At 43.7% G+C, this 21,584-nt stretch overlaps 1 protein-coding gene across 1 annotated transcript in view; it reads left to right on the top strand.

Annotated features, from left to right (window-relative positions):
• YTHDF2 (YTH N6-methyladenosine RNA binding protein F2) overlaps positions 1-21,200 on the top strand; it is a 61,703-nt gene extending 40,503 nt beyond the window's left edge. The window contains exons 5-6 of the mRNA XM_069224130.1: positions 18,979-19,016; positions 20,164-21,200. Coding sequence (XP_069080231.1) covers positions 18,979-18,993 — 15 coding nt within the window. The 3' untranslated portion in view covers positions 18,994-19,016; positions 20,164-21,200. The remainder of the gene's footprint in view (positions 1-18,978; positions 19,017-20,163) is intronic.
• The last annotated feature ends 384 nt before the right edge of the window (positions 21,201-21,584 follow it).

Below are 21,584 nucleotides of genomic sequence, written 5' to 3'. Positions count from 1 at the left end.
AGCCACTCTCGTTGCTGGAAAACTATGCTTTGTTCTGCCAGACTTCTGTCTCCAGATTTATTGGGGGTACAGAGACTGCCTAAAACTGGGTTTTAGTGTTAGATGTGGGATGACACTGATTCCCATAGTGCACTCTCCATACACACCCCAGCCCAATGAGCCAAAGTTTGTGGCCAAAGACTTGCACAATCCTGAATGTTCAACCTGGTAGGGATTAACCTGGGCACTTTTACCCCATTGGTTAGAGCTTGCTCATGAGTCATTCTCACCCAGTACCTTGTGCCAGATATAAATGTCACCTCAGGTACCTAGTTCAGAACACTCTTGGACCTGACGAAGACTAGAATAGGAGTAGACATGCTCTCTTGTACCTTGTACAAAGAAGTAGACTCCGGAGGTCATAAAACTGACCTGTTAAAGCTACTTGGGTACAACCCAGCTACAAAAGGACTTCATGTAACTTGCCAGTTGACCAGTGGCAAATGGACCTGGACTGAAGACTGATTGGGCTTTGCTAGACACATGTTGAGTCTTTGCCTCCCCTAAGGTACTGGGGACTTTAGCAGTGTAATCCTGTGGTGGATTGGGGACTTGAAGGAAGAAAGGTAAAATCTTAGACCAGGACAAACCTGATTGGTATCTGACCTGTACTTCATCAGCGTCCAATTGCACCTTGGTCCTGGTTTACTGTGACCGTTGTCACTTTAAGCTGCTTCGTGCTATTGCAATTTCAAATTTTAAACATTCATCTCTTGTAGCCCATTATGGATTTTTTTTTGTCAATTTGTTTTTACTCTATTTTCATAACTTGGTTTGGCATTTTTGTTTTTGAAGACTTTATTACCGTTTTGGTACTTTATCCTCTTAGCTGCTGGGCCTTCCCCCCCAGTGCTGAGCCCATTTTTGGCTATTTGGGGTAGTTCGCGCTTAGGGCTTCATAACTTTTTGTCCACATAAGCTAACCACGCCAAATTTGCGTCCTTTTTTTTTTTTTTCCAACATCCTAGGGATTCTAATGGTCCCCAGAGTTTGTGGTTTCCCCTGGAGGAGACCAAGAAAATAGCTAAAATACAGTGAAAATTTCGTTTTTTCCAAAAAAAATGGGGAAAAAGGGCTGCCGAAGAAGGCTTGTGGTTTTTTCCCCTGAAAATGCCATCAACAAAGGGTTTCTGGTGCTGAAATCACTATCTTCCCACCTTTCAGGAACGGGCAGACTTGAATCAGAAAACCACATTTTCCAACACAAATTTGGCATTTTACTGGGACATACCCCATTTTTACTATTTTTGGTGCTTTCAACCTCCTTCCAGTTAGTGACAGGAATGGGTGTGAAATCAATGCTGGATCCCGGAAAGCTAAACATTTCTGAAAACTAGACAAAATTCTGAATTCAGCAAGGGGTCCTTTGTGTAGATCCTACAAGGTTTTCCTGCAGAAAATAACAGCTGAAATAAAAAAAATATTGAAACTGAGCTGAAAACGGCCATTTTTCTTTGTTTTACTCTAACTTTTTCCTGCGATGTCAGATTTCTGAAAGCAATATACCGTTGTGTCTGCTGGACTCTTCTGGTTGCGGGGTTATAAAGGGCTTGTAGGTTCATCAAGAACCCTAGGTACCCAGAGCCAATAAATGAGCTGCACCCTGCAGTTGGTTTTCATTCTATACAGCAATTCATTTGCTGAAATATGAAGAGTGAAAAAGAGGTATCAAGAAAGCCTTTGCATTTCCAAAATGGGATCAAGCTAAGGTTTTGAGGAGCAGTGGTTATTTGCACTTCTCTGAATTCCGAGGTGCCCATACTAGCATGTGAATTGCAGGGCATTTCTCAAATAGACGTCTTTTTTACACACACTCTTATATTTGGAAGGAAAAAATGTAGAGAAAGATAAGGGGCAATAACACTTGTTTTGCTATTCTATGTTCCCCCGAGTCTCCCGATAAAAATGATACCTCACTTGTGTGGGTAGGCCTGGCGCCTGCGACAGGAAGAAATGCCCCAAAACACAACGTGGACACATCCCATTTTTTGACAAAATACAGAGCTGTTTTTTGCAAAGTGCCTACCTGTAGATTTTGGCCTCTAGCTCAGCCGGCACATAGGGAAACCTACCAAACCTGTGCATTTTTGAAAACTAGAGACATAGGGGAATCCAAGATGGGGTGACTTGTGGGGCTCTGACCAGGTTCTGTTACCCAGAATCCTTTGCAATCCTCAATTTGGCTAAAAAAACACATGTTCCTCACATTTCTGTGGCAGAAAGTTCTGGAATCTGAGAGGAGCCACAAATTTCCTTCCACGCAGCATTCCCCCAAGTCTCCCGATAAAAATGATACTTTACTTGTGTGGGTAGGCCTGGCGCCCGCGACAGGAAATGCCCCAAAACACAACGTGGACACATCACATTTTTTCATAGAAAACAGTACCTACCTGTGGATTTTGGCCTCTGGCTCAGCCGGCACCTGGGGAGACCTAGCAAACCAGCACATTTTTGAAAACTAGAAACCCAGGGGAATCCAAGATGAGGTGACTTATGGGGCTCTGACCAGGTTCTGTTACCCAGAATCCTTTGCAAACCTCAATGTGGTTAAAATAACACGTTTTCCTCACATTTCGTGACAAAGTTCTGGAATCTGAGAGGAGCCACAAATTTCCTTCCACCCAGCGTTCCCCCAAGTCTCCCAATAAATATGATACCTCACTTTCGTGGTTAGGCCTGGTGCCCGCGACAGGCATAGATCACACAACGGTCAGTGTTGGTCCTTACGTGAGGCAGCTGTTGACCCTGGGGTGATCCATTCACTAGGTGTAGGCACTCAAGTGGGGTAGTGTTTTTATCAGGACAGGTGAGGAGTCACTGGGTGGTAGGAATTTTGTGGATCCCAGCATATTCCTGTAGTTTGTGTGACAGAAATTTCTGGGTAAGAAAACTTTGGGGAATCCACACAAGTCACACCTCTGTGGACTCCCCCGAATGTCTAGTTTCCAGAAATGTTTGGGTTTAGTGTGTTTCTCTATATGGCCGCCGAATCCAGGACCAAAAACACAAGTGCCTGCCTTACAAAACCAGTTTATTTTGCCATAGATGATTTTGATGTCTCCACAATGTGATTTGGGTGGTGGAATTTGGGGCTGAACTAAATTGGGTAGCTCCCAAGAGATCTCGCTCTCTCGCTGCATTCACCTGCTCTCTGGGTTGGCCTAACCCATTATTACCCAGTTGCACTAACAGCTTGCGAAGGGACAGCAGGGACTGTCCTCATCACCTCCCTCATAATGTACTGGAAGAGGAGTTATCGAATGGGACTCCTCTGACTGAAAAATCACTCCCAGAGTCTGCGCCATTGTCCTATCCCTCAGATGCTGTCTCAGTATCTGATGTCTCAGTCTCTGATCCTATGTCAGAGCGGTCCTCTATAACCCGAGTGCAGGCAGCAGTCATCCATCAAGATGCCATCTCTGCTATTGGCTAAACTGTTGCTCTAAAACACTAGCCTACGTAGATAGTCACAAAATCGATGGTGTGTGTGAGATGCGTGCAACAGTAGAGGCCACCTTACCTGCACTTCTTCCCTCAATCAGCACGTACTTTCAAGACACTCAAACACCTTGTCACATACCATTCATCACAGTCTTTAGCACCTCCTGCGCCCAGTCCAACAATCCTTATTGGTGCTCCCACTCCCTCCTCGGATTCCCTCATTACCACCCAGCAAAAGTGCCCTTCATCTCTCCATAGCCGCCCTCCACCCCGCACATACATTTCATTGGTATATAGCGCAGGTAATGGCTGACTTTACTAATGTACTCGGCTATTTACATAAAATACAGATTTGCTCTTTGCAGTAGGCATATAAACCTTCTGCGCTTCTTTATGGCACTAAAACTGCCACTAGACAAGTCGGACCCTTTTCCCCCCAGGGAAACCACACACATATTGACAAAAGTGATATATATGACAGCCAACCACCTGAAACTCAACTCAAGCAAAACCTAAATAATCCTCTTTGATCAACACAAACACCTGGGACCACTCATGGTGGCCCACCACGCTAGGCCCTGCACCCACCCCCGCCAACCACGCATGCAACCTCAGCATCATTCTAGACTCCTCCCTCTCGATGACCCAACAAATCAACGCTCTCACCTCCTCATGCGTCAACACACTCCATATACTGAAAAACATTCAAATGGATCCCCACAGAGACCAGAAAAACTGTCACTCACGCACTCATCAGCAGCAGGCTTGATTACGGAAACGCCCTCTACGGCGGCACCACTCTAAAACTCAAGCGCAAACTACGCGCATCCAGAACTCAGGAGCACGACTCATCCTCGACCTCCCCCGACACGAACACATCTCTCCACACCTCAAATCCCTCCACTGGCTCCCCACTGACAAAAGGATCACCTTCAAGATCCTCATCCTCGCACACATCACTCCACAACACAGGCCCTGCCTACCTCAAGGAGAGTCACCTTCCACACCCCCACACGAAATGTCCACTCAGCTGACCTCTCTCGCCTCTGTCCCCCGCATCAAACACACCACCACCAGGGGCAGATCCTTCTCCTACCTTGCACCCAAAACCTGGAACGCCCTCACAACCCACCTTCACAAGACCCAAAACCTACTTCTTTTCAGGAAGGGCCTCAAAACCTGGCTTTTCGAACAGTGAACCTCCCAGCCCCTTCTCCCCCCCCCCCCCCCCCCACCCCACGACTCCAGTGCCTTGAGTAGCGCGCTTTATAAATCTTTGATTGATATATATAGATCTACATATATATATATATATATATATATATATATATATATATATATATATATATATATATATATATTCGATGGCATGTGTAGCTGCAGATACACATGCTGTGCCATCTGGTGTTGGGCTTGGAGTGTTACAAGTTGTTTTTCTTCGAAGAAGTCTTTTTTTCGAGTCACGAGACCGAGGGACTCCTCCCATTTCGACTCCATTGCGCATGGGTGTCGACTCCATCTTAGATTGTTTTTTTGCCGCCATCGGGTTCGGACGTGTTCCTTTTTGCTCCGTGTTTCGGGTCGGAAAGTTAGTTAGAATCTCGGAAAAATCATCTGTATTGTTTGCGTTCGGTATCAGGTTAGTTACAACAGATCGACACCGAATTAAGAAGAGCTCCGGTGGCCCTTCGGGGTTTTCTTCCATCCCCGTCGGGGCCTGGTCGGCCCGGCCACGTGTCTCTTCAAGGCTGATGGAACGGACCCCATTCCGCTTCTGTCCAAAATGCCATAACAAGTATCCATATACAGATCAACATCTGGTCTGTAACTTGTGTTTGTCACCAGAACACAAGGAGGATACTTGTGAGGCCTGTCGAGCGTTTCGGTCCAGGAAGACACTCGGGGACCGAAGAGCAAGAAGACTGCAAATGGCGTCGGCGCCGACAGGACAAGAGCGTTTCGAGGAGGAGGAAGAAACATTCTCCACCCAGGAGTCGGACTCTGAGGAGATTGATCCCGAGGAAACGCCAAAAACCGTGAGTAAGACGTCGAAACCAAGAACTCACGAGAAGCACTAAAGCCCAGGGGACACCACCGCCAACAGGGCATGGCTTAACCCGAAAAGTAGGTGACCGTTCATCGGCACCGAAAAAGGGCGAGCTGGTGTCGAAGTCATCCGACTCCGGTCGAGATACCAGCACACAGCAATCTCTGGCCCGAGATAGTGGCTCAGAAAAGACTCGGCACCGAGACAGCGGAACCAAAACGGGTCGGCACAGAGAGCACGACGCCGAAAGTAATAAAAGGTTTTGTCCGAGCCGAAAAAAGTCGCTGAAAAGGTTTCGGTACCGTAATATCCGGCCTCGGAACCGAAAACAAGTTCCTACACTGAGGAACAAGGACTGTCCACACAAATGAAGACACATAGATTTGGACAGGAATTACAGGCAATAGAGCCAGATCACACACAGACGGCTCTTTATTCAAAAAGATACAGGGAAGATCAGCACTCTTCCTCCAGTCAAAATGAAACGCAAGCTTGCCTTCCAAGACAAACAGCCACACGCAAAGGTGGCTAAACAAGTAACACCGCCACCATCCCCACATCACTCTCCGCAACCATCACCAGTAGCCACTCCACCAATGATGCAATCCCCAACTCATACAGGAATGAGAAGATGACCCTGACGCATGGGACCTTTATGACGCACCAGTGTCCAATAATAGTCCAGAATGCTATCCAGCTAAACCATCGCCACCAGAGGATAGTACAGGCTATGCACAGGTGGTGTCAAGAGCAGCTGCATTTCATAATGTCAGCCTTCATTCAGAGCCCATTGAAGACGACTCTTTTTAATACACTGTCGTCCATTCACAGCCAATATCAGTCTTCCTATGCTACCCGGAATGCTAAAACACTCCAAACAAGTGTTTGAGGAGCCTGTTAAAGGGCGAGCCATTACTCCAAGAGTAGATAAAAAAATATAAACCGCCACCAACAGACCCAGTGTACATTACACAACAGCTAACACCAGACTGTTGTAGTGGGAGCAGCGCGCAAAAGAGCCAACTCTCATACTTCAGGAGATGCACCGCCTCCAGATAAAGAAAGTCGAAAATTCGATGCTGCAGGCAAAAGGGTGGCGGCACAGGCAGCAAACCAGTGGCGTATTGCAAATTCGCAAGCTTTGCTAGCCAGATATGATAGGGCCCATTGGGATGAGATGCAACACCTTATTGAACATTTACCCAAGGAGCTCCAAAAAAGAGCGCAGCAAGTAGTAGGACAGGGTATCTCCAATAATCAGATACGGTCAGCAATGGATGCTGCAGACACAGCTGCTAGAACTGTCAACACAGCTGTAACAATAAGGAGACATGCATGGCTGCGTACATCAGGATTTAAACCAGAGATACAGCAAGCTGTGCTGAATAGGCCATTCAACGGACAGCAGTTGTTTGGGCCGGAGGTGGACACTGCGATCGAAAAACTTAGACACTGACACGGCCAAAGCCATGGGCGCACTCTACTCCCCACAGAGCAGAGGCACTTTTCGAAAGACACAATTTCGAGGGGGGTTTCGAGGGCAAACCACAGAAGCCACAACCTCACAAACAAAGCCCACTTACCAGAACCAGTATCAGCGGGGAGGTTTTCGGGGACAATATAGAGGGGGACTATTTCAAAGGAATAGAGGAAAGTTCCAAAGTCCCAAAACTCCTCCAAACAAGCAGTGACTTCAAGGTCACAAATCCCCAACACACCTGTGGGGGGGAGACTAACCATGTTTTACAAACATTGGGAGGAAATAACAGACACTTGGGTCTTAGCAATTATCCAGCATGGTTATTGCATAGAATTTCTCAAATTCCCTCCAAACATCCCACCGAAAACACACTGTCAAAACAACATATAGATCTTCTAGGACTAGAAGTTCAGGTATTGCTACAATAAGAAGCAATAGAGTTAGTACCAAAACAACAAATAAACACAGGAGTTTACTCCCTGTACTTTCTGATACCCAAAAAAGACAAGAGTCTGAGACCTATACTAGATCTCAGAACATTAAATATCTACATCAAATCAGATCACTTTCACGTGGTTACTTTACAAGACGTAATCCCACTGGTCAAACAAGACTACATGACAACACTAGACCTAAAGGATGCATATTTCCATATACCAATACATCCTTCACACAGAAAGTACCTAAGGTTTGTATTCCAAGGGATACATTACCAATTCAAAGTGTTGCCATTCGGAATAACAACTGCACCAAGAGTTTTTACAAAATGCCTAGCAGTAGTAGCTGCACATATCAGAAGGCAGCAAATACATGTGTTCCCGTACCTAGACGATTGGTTAATCAAAAACAACACGCTAAGACGGTGTTCACAACACACAAAATATGTCATAGAAATCCTCCACAAACTAGGTTTCTCAATTAATTACACAGTCACACCTTCTGCCGTGTCAAACACAGCAAAAGGGATTGCCACTCCAAGTCCACAAAGAGTTCACACATTTCACAATGTGATACAGACCATGTATCCAAATCAAAGGATACAAGTCAAACTGGTGATGAAACTACTAGGCATGATGTCTTCATGCATAGCCATTGTCCCAAACGCAAGGTTGCACATGCAGCCCTTACAACAGTGCCTAGTATCACAATGGTCACAAGCACAGGGTCAGCTTCTGGATCTGGTGTTGATAGACCGCCAAACATACATCTCGCTTCAATGGTGGAACAGTATAAATTGAAACCAAGGGCGGCCTTTCCAAGACCCAGTGGCACAATACGTAATAACCACAGATGCTTCCATGATAGGGTGGGGAGCACACCTCAATCAACACAGCATCCAAGGACAATGGGACATACGGCAAAAACAGTTTCACATAAATCACTTAGAACTGTTAGCGGTATTTCTAGCGCTCAAAGCATTTCAACCCATAATAAGACACAAGCACATTCTTGTCAAAACAGACGACAACATGACAACAGTGTATTACCTAAACAAACAGGGAGGCACACACTCGACACAGTTGCGTCTCCTAACACAGAAAATATGGCATTGGGCGATTCACAACCACATTCGCCTAATAGCACAATTTATTCCAGGAATTCAGAACCAGGTAGCAGACAATCTCTCTTGGGATCACCAACAGATCCACGAATGGGAGATTCACCCCCTAATACTAAACACTTACTTCCAAATGTGGGGAACACCACAAATAGATCTATTTGCAACAAAAGAAAACTCAAAATGCCAAAACTTCGCATCCAGGTACCCACAAGATCAGTCTCAGGGCAATGCGTTGTGGATGAGCTGGTCAGGGATATTTGCTTACGCTTTTCCCCCTCTCCCACTCCTTCCTTATCTAGTAAACAAATTGAGTCAAAACAAACTCAAACTCATAATAATAGCACCGACATGGGCAAGACAACCTTGGTACACAACACTACTAGACCTCTCAGTAGTACCTCATGTCAAACTACCAAACAGACCAGATCTGTTAACACAACACAAACAGATCAGACATCCAAATCCAGCATCGCTGAATCTAGCAGTTTGGCTCCTGAAATCCTAGAATTCGGACACTTAGACCTCACACAATGTATGGGGGTCATAAGACAAGCTAGGAAACCTACCACTAGACACTGCTATGCAAATAAGTGGAAAAGATTTGTTTATTACAGCCATAATAATCAAATTCAACCCTTACACGCATCTGCCAAAGAGATAGTAGGATGCTTACTACAATTGCAAAAGTCAAAGCTAGCTTTCTCTTCAATAAAGATACATCTGACCGCAATTTCAGCCTACCTGCAAATTACGCACTCAACTTCATTATTTAGGATACCAGTCATAAAAGCATTTATGGAAGGCCTAAAGAGAATTATACCACCACGAACACCACCAGTTCCTTCATGGAACCTCAACATTGTCTTAACACGACTCATGAGTCCACCTTTTGAGCCCATGCACTCTTGTGAAATGAAATATTTAACATGGAAAGTTGCATTTTTGATTGCCATCACATCTCTAAGAAGAGTGAGTGAAATTCAAGCATTTACCATACAAGAACCATTTCTTCAAATACACAAGCATAAAGTAGTTCTACGGACAAATCCCAAATTTTTACCAAAAGTGATCTCACCGTTCCACTTGAATCAAACGGTAGAATTACCTGTGTTCTTCCCACAGCCAGATTCTGTAGCTGAAAGAGCACTGCATCCATTAGACATCAAAAGAGCACTAATGTACTACATTGACAGAACAAAACTAATTCGAAAAACAAAACAACTATTTATTGCTTTCCAAAAACCTCATACAGGGAATCCAATTTCTAAACAAGGCATTGCTAGATGGATAGTTAAGTGTATTCAAACCTGCTATCTTAAAGCAAAGAGAGAGCTGCCTATTACACCAAAGGCACACTCAACCAGGAAAAAAAGGTGCTACCATGGCCTTTCTAGGAAATATTCCAATGAACGAAATATGTAAGGCAGCAACATGGTCTATGCCTCATACATTTACCAAACACTACTGTGTAGATGTGTTAACGGCACAACAAGCCACAGTAGGTCAAGCTGTACTACGAACATTATTTCAAACAACTTCAACTCCTACAGGCTGAACCACCGCTTTTGGGGAGATAACTGCTTACTAGTCTCTGCACAGCATGTGTATCTGCAGCTACACATGCCGTTTTCCGAGGGGGCCGCCCCCCCAAAGTGAAATCCCTGGCGTCTAGTGGTGTGCTGTGCTGCGATCGGGGTGGGCAGGAAACCTGTTTCAGAAGGCCTCGTAAGAAAGGGGAGAGTCTCCCCTTTCTTACGAGGCCTTCCCAAACGTGGGAAAGGCCGTTTTCCCCATCGAAGCAGGAAGCGGACGCAAGGTTGCTTCCTGCTTTGATGGGGACAACACCTTTGAAACGTCAGCGCACCTCGCGGCGCGCTGACCTCACAAAGGGGCGGGGGGAGACACGGAAGCTTCCGTGTCTCCCGGGGGAAGGTTAAAAAAAAACAAGAAAAAAAAAATCCTCGGGTGCAACGCACCCGAGGATTTATTAACACCCTCCCTGGTGTCGGACACTGGTCGTGACCCGCACCAGGGAGGTAGTGCGGGCGTCGGCCAGTGGCGGTCGCCCGCATTTAAGGGGTTAAAAATACCTTACATGTTACTCTAAATTAAGCCTGCTTACTCTTTACCATAGAGCCAGGGTTGGGCTCAAGTTTATATAGTGACTGAGTTCACCCGAGGATTGTGGTGGTTCTTTGGGGTGGATAGTCACCCGCTCGAAGTGATCCAGTTTCTTACAGTATGTGTATACCAAGGCTTGTAAAATTGAAATTCATTGTGTAATTTGATGCATTTTCCTTTTCGCTGAGGGCAGGCTTTTCATTTCTGCTGCCAAAGTATTAAAGTAACCTAATTTCCAGTTTAATAACAAAACTAGGGACTCCTAGCATGTTGCTTTTTAAGAGACCATCCTAACCTTATTCTGAATGTCAAGGTTTTTATGCATACTTTAGTGCTTAATTGACCTTATTTAACCTGCAACATTAAGACAGGAGACATCCCAAGACAATTTTGTCTAGCCTTTTTCTACTTAAACGTTCTTAGTTGTCTGACATGCCTTAAAACAACCCATTGACTGTCTTTTGTAGAAAAAAAATCATGCAGACTCTTCGAGCCTATAATGCACGTCCGCTGCAGCGCTTGGTCAATGGAGTATGTGAATTGTCCTGTGAGAGTAACAGTAACAGTGTGGTTAGTGTTGCTCTCCAGTGGTTTCAATAATAACTTATGGGTCTGTTCACTTTAACACTGTATTCCCTTTGAGCTCTGGGAAGCCAGCTTGAAAGAATGGATGATTGTCTACTGCATTTCAGTAATAATTTTCTTTCATGCCTAATTCTTGTTTCAAACCAATTTTATTTTAACTAATTTAAAAACCATAGCAATGCGATGATTTCCGTAAGTGTTCTATTTCCTGTCCGCTTGGTTATCAGTATTGCTTAGTAATTAATGAATTCAGATCAGATTGAAACGGTGTTTTTCTTTGTTGCAAAGTGTAGACATTCTGCCTTTAGAAAGCTGCTTACTGCCTCTTGCCTGTGGTTAACTCGAAAAGGAAACTGAGGGCTGGTCGCAATGCGTGTTTGTCGTGTAATTCGGTATCATGTCTAGCATATGTTGTGGTGGTAAGGGGAGAGGCGTGGGGCATTGTTAAGCAGTCGGTAGAAAGCTTCAGCTTTCTGTGGAACCTGCAGCTGGCTGTCTCGGTCCAATACCGGGCAGGGCCCACAACGTACTCCCAGCTTGTGCAGTAGGAATATTATGCAGTCTCATTTTCTATTTAAGGATTGCGCTTTCACATTTGGACCATTTTGTGAGTGCTCTCCTCCACTTTCGCAGCTCTTGGCCAGGCTGGCTTTTTCAGATTATGGTTATTTGCCGATTAGGTCTAACACCACTGCCAAATCTAAGTTTGCTTGTCAGAGGTGGCTTATTATCTAGGGAAATAGCCCAAAAGCATATCATCTGTGGTAAGGGAATGCCACACTCGAAGGTTCTTGTAACAGCCGTTTGTCCCCTGCCCCAAGAAACTCTTTGAGCAACGCCAAACTGAAGTTTGCACATGCCATTGCACACCTAGGCACATCGGAGAACGTGATTGATTCGCTTACGGGTTATGTATACCAGATACAGCTAGTGATATTGTATCGGTTTAAATATTTTGTTTTTAGAGACCTTTTTATGAGTGCTTCAGTGTAGTGGTTCATTCGGTGTCCGTAATTTGCACTCCCATATGTCACCCATTTACAGTACAAGTAGGTCTCCCTACGCAGCTCTCATTAGTGAGCCGTAAAGGAGTGTAATCACTAACATCCTACTGTCACGGACATAAATGTTTTGTAGATACATATTTGGGAGGCTCCTGTGCCCCTTTTCCACCACCTCTAGTGTTCCCATTAAGACGCCATGTAGAAGAAAATGTCCCTATGGTAAGTCCTATTCCTCATTAATGCTCTGGATACCTGTTACTGCCCCTGCAGATAGACTGCCACTACTGTAGGGGTATTTTCAACCCATTTGTGCAATCCCCTCCCCTGGTGTGACCAAGTCGTCCGATGTTAGGGCTGTTTGTTTAGTGCAAGGCAGCTGTGGGTGTGTTCTCTAACTACATGTCAAGACAAAAATGTAGTGTCTGGATCAAGATGCCTTTATTTTTAAGTGACTTCTTCTGAAAGGGATTAAGCAACATTTGACAGAAGGGCACCAGGATTGTTTGTGACTGCTGTATCCCAACTGGCTGCATGTCTATTGTAATTGAACTGCTAAATGAAATCGCTTGCAGCCTGGGACTGCTAGGCCCACCTAGTCAGTGGGGAGCCTGTTTTGCTAGTGCTGTTCTGCTTCTTTGTGCCCCACTCTCACTATCCTGCCAACCATTTCTCAAAACTCTGATCTTGGATCTGTATGGGAAGAAAAGCAAATAAATAGAAGTCGAAGCAGCATAATCCTTTCAACAAGGCTGTTTTCCACAGAACGGCAATGTTTCAGAAAGCAATAGATTGAGAGTCCAGGGCTGCCGTGTTGGTCCCTTCCAGCAGGTTTCCTTCAAAACTATTATACCCCGGACACCCAGTGGGTTCCAACTTTATGATGCCAAGTACATATGGGCTGTCCATTTCATTTGACTCCCTTGTTGATTAACCTCAGGCTTTATCCTATCAGGCCAGAGAGTCCGCCAAACTCATCCATAGATGAAATGTTAAACTTCTCTTGATCTGTATCCTCTGGTAATACCAGCCCTGTCCAATCATGAGGGCCAGTGGATCTACTGCCAATAATACAGAGATCCTTGCATACTGTACAAGACTTTGCCATAATGGGATCCTTTCTGACTACAGCCAGAAGATTTGTGTTTAATAGTTTGATCCACCCCAAGAAGCCTTGGCCCAGACCCCTGTCTAACATTGCAGAGTAGAAGTCTGACAGAAGGAAATTGAATGCTTTTTCAATGTTGATGGATAACATTAAAGCTGAGTAACGAACAATCAATGGTTCATATAGTACCTGTATGAATCATGTTTGGCATGGTCATTGCGCTGGGTGATCAACCCATTTGGTGGAGGTGAACAATATCTGTCACCCTAGGGAGTAGTTGGTTCAATAAGATTTTGCTTAGGGTTTTATAATCACATTTGAGTATTAAAAGGCCAATATGAGGCTACTTTGGATCTTCGTTCATTTTTATTTTTTTAAATTACTTCACTGAGGCAGCGATCCTGCATTTGTAGACTCATTGAAGATCACCAATTTGGGGGCCAGTGTGCCTATATATGCTGCGTACATTTCAAGCTTTGAGCAACTACCTCATCTGTTCCTTGATGGCCACCTTTACCTCCTTAGTTATTCCAGATTCCAAAGCCGTCTGCGCGACCTTGGAAGGTATGGCACGCATGACAGTCATCTCATTTCTGTGCAGTGTTGGAGTCCCTGGCTGCATAAAGCATGTCCTTGTACATCTTGAAAGATGCATTTATCTCAGTTTGGGAATAGATGGGCGGTCCCTCTGTGAATGTGCAGGACCTCTGTGTAGCTCCAACCAACTTTAGTGGTATAGGCCCTATTCCTTTAGCCTGTCAACCAGTGACATCATGCCCCTACCCCCAATCCCACTTTCTTTTGTGAGTGGCTCCCATGGCCAGCTTCCCCCTATTGCCTCCCTCTCAGTGGTGTTTAGAAACTGATCCTGTAGTAATGTCTACGTAAAACTGCTCTCACCCTGGCAGCAATGCAATATCCTGTTAATCTTAAATGTCTCACTCCACTGCTGTGGAGAAAGCTCTGCTCGTGTTGTCAGTAAGGTAAATATTGATTTACCTTTCCAGTAAAACCTTAAAAGTGGCTTTCCCAAAGCTACATTATGCTTCCAGGTTTGGAAAAGCACTTCAGAGGGGCTCCACTGTGCCATCGAAAGCAATGGGCTATGGTCAGAGTAAATCATGGCCAAGTATTCAACTTGTGCGACCTTTGTCTGCTTTGGGGGCAGCAGGAGAGTTTGTCCAGTCCAGCTTGCAGGGCATGCAAACTGGAATAATGTATCCCCCCCCCCCCCCCCCCCCCCTCCTCCCAGCACTTTCCGGCTGTCCACGATCTCTCATTGTGCCTTCCAAAGGCCTTTGCCATCCTTGATGTATTAAGGGAAGTGTGAACTGTCCAGTTCACATCGAGATATTCTATATTTTGCTTTTCAGGGTCAGTTACGATTGACAGTGGCTGGAAGGGGGTGTCCAGCCTCACGCAGATCAACACACCAGAGGCAGATGCGGAGTAGGTGGTGTAGTAAATAAATTTTTTTTTTTTTTTTTTTTGGTTTTTTTTGTGCGCTTGACCCTCAAGCCAATAGAAAGGAGTTTCTTGCACATCTACAACCCCCCCCAAACAAACTTGGAACGATCAAGAACCCTTTAGCGAAGATGATAAATACAATTCTTTGTGATGTTCCACCCCAGGACTGCAATGGCTATGTACACTGTCCATACTAGCAATAGGAAAATAAACTTTTGCATCACTTTCGGCATCTGCCATGTAAGTTTGCGAGCAAGTGTTATGGGTAGAAAAGGATGTGTAGCCACTGACAACCCAGCAAGCCCCTGGCTGCCCCACAGCCGCAACACTCCTCTTTTGAATGGGATATCTTCCGACCTAGCAACACCAGTGCTCAAATAATAGTAGTACAGTGCCTGTGGCAGCAGACCTAGGCTCGTAGTCTATTGTCGGCTGTGCAAGAAGTCATTTTGTTAGGGTACCTCCTCCCTGCTCTTATGTGGCATTCTTACATGCGGGTGGGTTAGTGAAGCCCTTGATCTCCCGATCTCCAACCTCATAGCTTTCAATCCAGGAACCATTCAGCAGCAGGAATCGATGAAAATTGATGCCTTCCCCGTTCACCTGTACCCTCTGGGTTGACGGAAATAACAGTAAATTGCATGCTTAGTGCTCTTAAATGCTTCTTCACGACCATGAGCAACGTGCACTGGGACTGAACTGGCGGTGTATAGTCTGGGTATATGGACACCTTTGCATTATGTACTGTGAAAGGCGCAGCTGACCTGGCTTGTTGGAGACGGTAGCCCGTCTCGTTGGTATAGCAGTCTCAGTACTATAAGCAGTGGCTGGGCGCCATGCCTTACAGTTGCACTGGCACTCTGTGCCCGTTTGAGAGCATACAATTTGAAGGGCCCGCTGGTGACCATCTCCTGAAGCCAGTCCTCAAAGGTTGACAGTTGAATTTCCTTCCGTCTTTTCAGGTAGTTCAGTTACGCTGATGAGCCTAGCTCGACCATTATCTACCCTGCTTTCCAACAGTTGGACTCTCTGCAGCAGCTGTTCTTGCTTAAGATACTCTGGGGCAGGTCCCACCACCATACTTCTGACCTTTTGCCGTTAGATCAGACGTCTTCCTCCGATCATACCTTAACCATCCAATGTCCACCTCCAGGGAGTCAGTTTTGCTTTCTATTGAGTCTCTGGAACGTATGGTTGCTAGATGTCAAGTTAATCTGCAGCCACCTACCCACCATCAGCTGAAGCTGTTGTATCTCCCTCTACCAATATGTCTGCAGTGGTCCTTGTTATTGGGTCCTCCCTATTGTCCGGTGCGCACAGTTGTCTCAATCGAAGATCATGGGTACACCACTTGTGTCAGCCCAACTGAATCATAGGCACTGCACCCTGCAAGTATCAAGTCCCCCCGCCCTTATGTCACTTCAGTGTTCCAAATAAATGAATCAATTGCGGTATGCCGTTGTGCACTAGTGCTGAAACCCAGCAATCCGGAAACAAGAGGGTATGAAAGTCTGGCAGCAGTAGTTGTAATCAAATTAGTAGGTACGAATCGGAGTACAAAGCAACGGGATCAGTGTTCCCTCGTAGTGGCTACCCTCCAAGCCATACAGTTTTCCCTTTTAGTGAGGGCACTGTTAGCAGGTTACTTCATGCACACCTGCCTTTCACAAGCACCCATTCATGGTGCCCGTTGGACAGTAAGCGTGCGGATTGCTCACGTCATGCAAGACCCTTTTGTGCTTACTCGTTGGCTCCCTATTAACCAGGGTTTCTTTATTCACCACTTTATATACATATGCACAGGTCTTTGTTCGAAGTTGCATCACTGCCTTGAATCCCAGCCGGCTACATTTAGTATTCCTCAGCCCTTTTTGCTTTTGGGCTTTTAATTTGTTTCTTTGGGATGCCATAGATTTTCTGTTTTGGTATGTGCCTTAGCTGGAACTCTTTCTTAAAGCATTTGTTCTATTCTAGTCCTTTGCCTCCTTTTTTTTTTTTTCTTTTTTTCTTTTTTTTTTTTTTACATTTGTCAGGTCCTTTGATAAGGCTAAGTATCCACATTTCGTAGCATTTGCCGGCGTGCAAATTGCTTCACAAATGCTATTTTTGGAACTGCAAATACAGCGCTTGTTTTTGCATTTGTTCCCCCACACATCTGAAATGGAAATAGAGTGGGAGATTGTAAATTACTGGTGAATACCAAGGAATATATGCAAACTGAATGCAAATTGGTGTCCATTTCAGTCCTGGTTGTTTGGTGTACTGCTCGCAGTTTCCGAGTGGTGTTCAGAAATGCCGCTTCTGCGTATGACAGTTTCTAGCCTGACTGCGCATGACTTTAATGCGTAGTTCTGCTTACTTTGCGTCTCTTGGTGTGAAGTCCTCTTGTTTCTGTTAAAATTAGTCTATTCGCCCCATAACTATTGGACATGTGCTCACTCATATTTTGCGATCTCGTATCAGAATTGTTTAATTAGAAATCTTGTTTTGATAGTCATTAATTCAGTGTATTTAATGCATCCCGTGAACGGGAAGACTTGTTTCAGGGCTAAGATCTGATAATAGAAGAACTGTTCCAATACTGAAAATGCGCTCGAAAGAGTTCAGCGAGTTAATGCTAATAGCTGACCTCCGCTTTGATCTACAGATTGGAAGTTTGTGTCAATCTGTCTGCGCACAGAATACCATTAATATACGTAGAATAAGCATGTCTGAAATTGGATGTTTTGAAACGCTATTAATAAAGATTAGATCAGTTTTACCAATTACTCTCTTGGTTATTTCTGATTTGTTCGAAATATTAATTATTTTCAGTGTGGGTTTGAGCTTTCGTCTTCTACCTTAGTCCTACTCTAATAAAGATAACAGAATGAAGCAGCTATAAGATATAGAACCATGCGAAGGACCCCTCTGCCTTTCTCCACTGGTAACTATACCATTATGCATGAAAAAGCACTTTGTGAGCAAGCAAATCGGTTCTTATTTTACCATTAATTCACAGAAAAGAAAAAACGCCAATGGTAGCAGGGCCCTGAAATAAGTGCTGTGAATGTTTCCTTTTGAGGTTCTTGAATCTGGCTGGCTTCAGCGTATGTTTTGTCTTATGCCAAATGCCAGTGGTTCTATACCTGTGGTCTGTGAAGCTTACTCTTGAGTCCGCAGCTGCTTAGGAAATTACTTTTTACCAGATTACTAAACTTTTATAAATGAAGCAAAAATTACTAATAAAAATGTAAAACATTCTGTATATGTAAAGGAATTTGGAGGATACAAATTTAGTATCGTCGGATTGAATCATGAGTAGTGCATCAAACAGAATACTGTATGGATAATGAGTGGCCTCAACTGAATATAGACAAGTTCCAATCTTCCCACTTAAAGTTTTTTTTTTTTTGGTCTTTATGTTTTTAAAATATTTACTTGTAAATTAAATATATTTTGTTTGTACTTTATGAATGCCTGTATTTCTATTATGTATAGTTTTGTGGCTCAAAATTATCATAAATGCTTTAGATTGAAGTCCCTGGTTTCCAGAAATTCCTCTTGGAGCCTCTGGATTTCATTAATAATTCAGTTGGGTTCCAATAATAAACTTGTTAAGAACCACTGCTGTATACTGCATAGTTTTGTTTTCCCTAATTGATACTGATAACTACCTCGCCTTCAGCTTGGATCTAAACGGTGAAACTACAGATTTAAGATGCATTGCATTTGAGTCTACAAAATCTGATTTGAAATCCGTGATTTAATTTAAAAATGGCTCTGACCAGAGGCCCTTGTGGTTCGAATACCTTTCAGTGGCATTTTCAGATCGGTAAACTCTTTCAGATTGCAGGTTTGGCTATCTTGGTTGGTTTTGTCTGTTCTGCCCTTGATTACCCCTCACTCGTGTTGTATCCCCGCATTTATGCAGCACTTAATGCCCAGAGTGTGATACTGTGTTGACAAGTCGGAGAAGTTTTAATCTCCTAGTTGAATGATTTCGAAAGGGATAAGGTTTTGGCCCAGGCATAAAATAATTATATGAATTCTGTTTTACATTACGATTTATATTTGAGGGGTTAAAACTCAGACTAATGTGGAATTTTAGCACTATGCACTAATTATGTTTTTTTTTTCTCCTTCTAGGTGTTAAAGAATTAGAGCGCTTAAGAAAAATCAGTAAGGTAGGTTGAAGTTCCTACTATGGTGCATGTCTTGTTTATACCAGATACGTAGTTTGGCGCTCTTGGGGTGGTAGGCTGAATTTCCTGACTATACTGTTTCAAGAAAGTTCTTACGTTGGCATTAAATACTAACTTTAGCCTATATTTTTAGGGGTGAGCACAAATCGCTACGACCTTCTTCTAATCTCTCATTGGGGGATTTTAACTATGCCCATGTTAGTCAGTCACTTTCATTGGCACGTGGGCTTCCCTTTAAAAATACGCTTGATTTTATTTGTGAACGTCATGCCTTTTTCCAGTGTTTAGCACTCCTCAAGAGCACCGGTAAACTACTGAAACATACAAGGCTCTGTTTTCCGTATGGTTTCTGGACTACTTTCTCTTTATTTCGCAGCGTGATCGCGCCGTTTTACACTTTTTTTTTTTTTTTAAATGTGGTAAGTAAAGTCCGGTGCGGAGTTTACAATGCTAATAGCTAACTCCATGTAATGCAAGATGGTTACTTTTCAAATGCTTGTTTTTCTTAGTATACTTAAAGTATAGCCCTGGCCAGTATGTAAAGAAATGCTAAAGGGTGGTCCTGCTACGGCCTCCGTGTTGTAAGATTGGGCTCTCAACTATCGCTTGTCGAAGCAAATGTGTAAAGCGGAGCCCACACTTGCAGATTAATATGGTAGTCCCTTTTTTTAATCTTATGCTGCCTATGTAAATAAGAATCTTGCTGGCCCTTTTACTGGCAGTGGTACTTTACCTGGGTAGTATTCTGGAATTGCTTAACCCGCTAAGTTAATGTGTACAAATTCTTTGAGTGTAAATATCACCAGAAATGAGAGTGGGTTTAAAAAAGTATGTGGTTGTCAAATCCTTTTCCTTTACAGTGCCGGTCTTAACAGTTGACTTGCCGCACTTTGCTACCCTAGTTTTCAGTTTTAAAATTCCCTGCACCCTGCGTGGAACTAGTTTTATAAAAGCATCAGTTCTAGGGTCCCATTATTTTATTTAGATAGCCTGTTAAAAATTCGAGGATGGTATTGAAATTTTTAGCATGCTCTATTTTATGCACTTTACCCGATCGATTGTTTTGGATGAGATTTGCATTAAGTTGCAGATGCTATGTACTAAGTGTCAACTTGTGTTCCTTTTGCAGAAGCGCTGAGGCAGTGTCCAAATGAAAAAAAGCAAAACTGCTTGCTGCAGCAACTGCCTCTTCTTGACACCCCGGGAAGCCTCAATGAATCGGTTACCCGCGGAAGAAATAGGACACGTTCTTCTTTCTGCTTAATTTCATGAACTGAAAGACCTTATTAAAAACTCAGTTAAAACAGAACTGAAAGACCTTATTAAAAACTCGCAGTTAAAACAGACTTAAAAAAAACACACAAATCGAACTTTGCAAGAGACATTGGACTGAAAGGATAAAACTCGTCATGATAGAAAGGTGTTCCCTTTTCGACTTTTGGTTGTGATTTATGAACCATTGACAAGCTTACGTTCCGTGTCTTTTTACTGTTTTTGGATTTTAATAGCCACATCTGGCAGATGCCTCATTTTGTTTTAACTCCTACCCTCTATTCTTCCCAACATTTTTTTTCGACATTTGCACTTGGACCACAAGCATTGATTTGGACAACCGCCATCAACGCTGAAATTGAAGACCGTTGTCGGGGGTGGAATTATTATTATTATATATTTTTTTTTAAACCCTTCTCTAATCTCGAGTGGTGGAAGAAAAGCATGGTGACTTGGATGTGACCCGGCTGGGTTGGTTTCTGTGGCGTTCAAGATTTTTTTTTTTCTCTCCTAACCTTGTGTGTTTGGTTCAAAGGTATTCTCCCATTCCTTTTAAATCCCTTGTGGCACTCCCTTTCCCTGTCAGACTCCTTTTTCCAGTGATTCTGTTGCTCCGTAGGTAGTCCTCAAAACCCTTTTCTTTCTCTTCTAGTGCTGGTTACAAATTAAGTCTGGATTTCTTCTTTTTTGATTTGATGGCGAACAGCGGTAAAAAAAAATGCAGCAAACTTTGTTTTGTTTACAAGGAAATGAAATTTGAGAGGAAGGAAAAATTGTAAAATGTGTATGAAACATTTATCTTCAGTTTCTTGTTAAGCCAATGAGGAAATGGGCGTGGCCTCTCCACCATTAATCACTTGTCCATAATAAACGTGATAAATCTGTTGAGCATCAGACCTGTTCAGATTTTGGTTTGTAGTGTTAGACTGATTTGTGAGCCGCAGATGTCTTTCCTGTTTCCCATTATCGAGGCAAACAGGTGAGCTTAACCAGTTTATCTTCTGTACATTTTTTGGGTTATAACACGTGTTCCAGTTCAGGTGTGCCTCCTTACAAGAATCGAGCATGTATGGATGAAAGGTATTTTCCCCATAAGTGGTAGGGAGTTGCTGCATAGGCTTCCCAAAAATTGTTTTGCATTGCAAGTATGGCATGCACTTAAATCCTCTTTGATATTTAAACACTTACCTGATGTCTTAAGTAACCTCCAAGTATGCGTCCTAAATTGTTTTTTGCTAATTTTGATGGAGATTGGATTTTTCTTATATACTTTATCCA

This window comes from Pleurodeles waltl, chromosome 3_1 (assembly GCF_031143425.1).
Source record: "Pleurodeles waltl isolate 20211129_DDA chromosome 3_1, aPleWal1.hap1.20221129, whole genome shotgun sequence".
NCBI lineage: Eukaryota > Metazoa > Chordata > Amphibia > Caudata > Salamandridae > Pleurodeles > Pleurodeles waltl.
The sequence above is the reverse complement of the archived record's forward strand: the minus strand, read 5'-3'. Positions and strand labels throughout refer to the sequence as shown.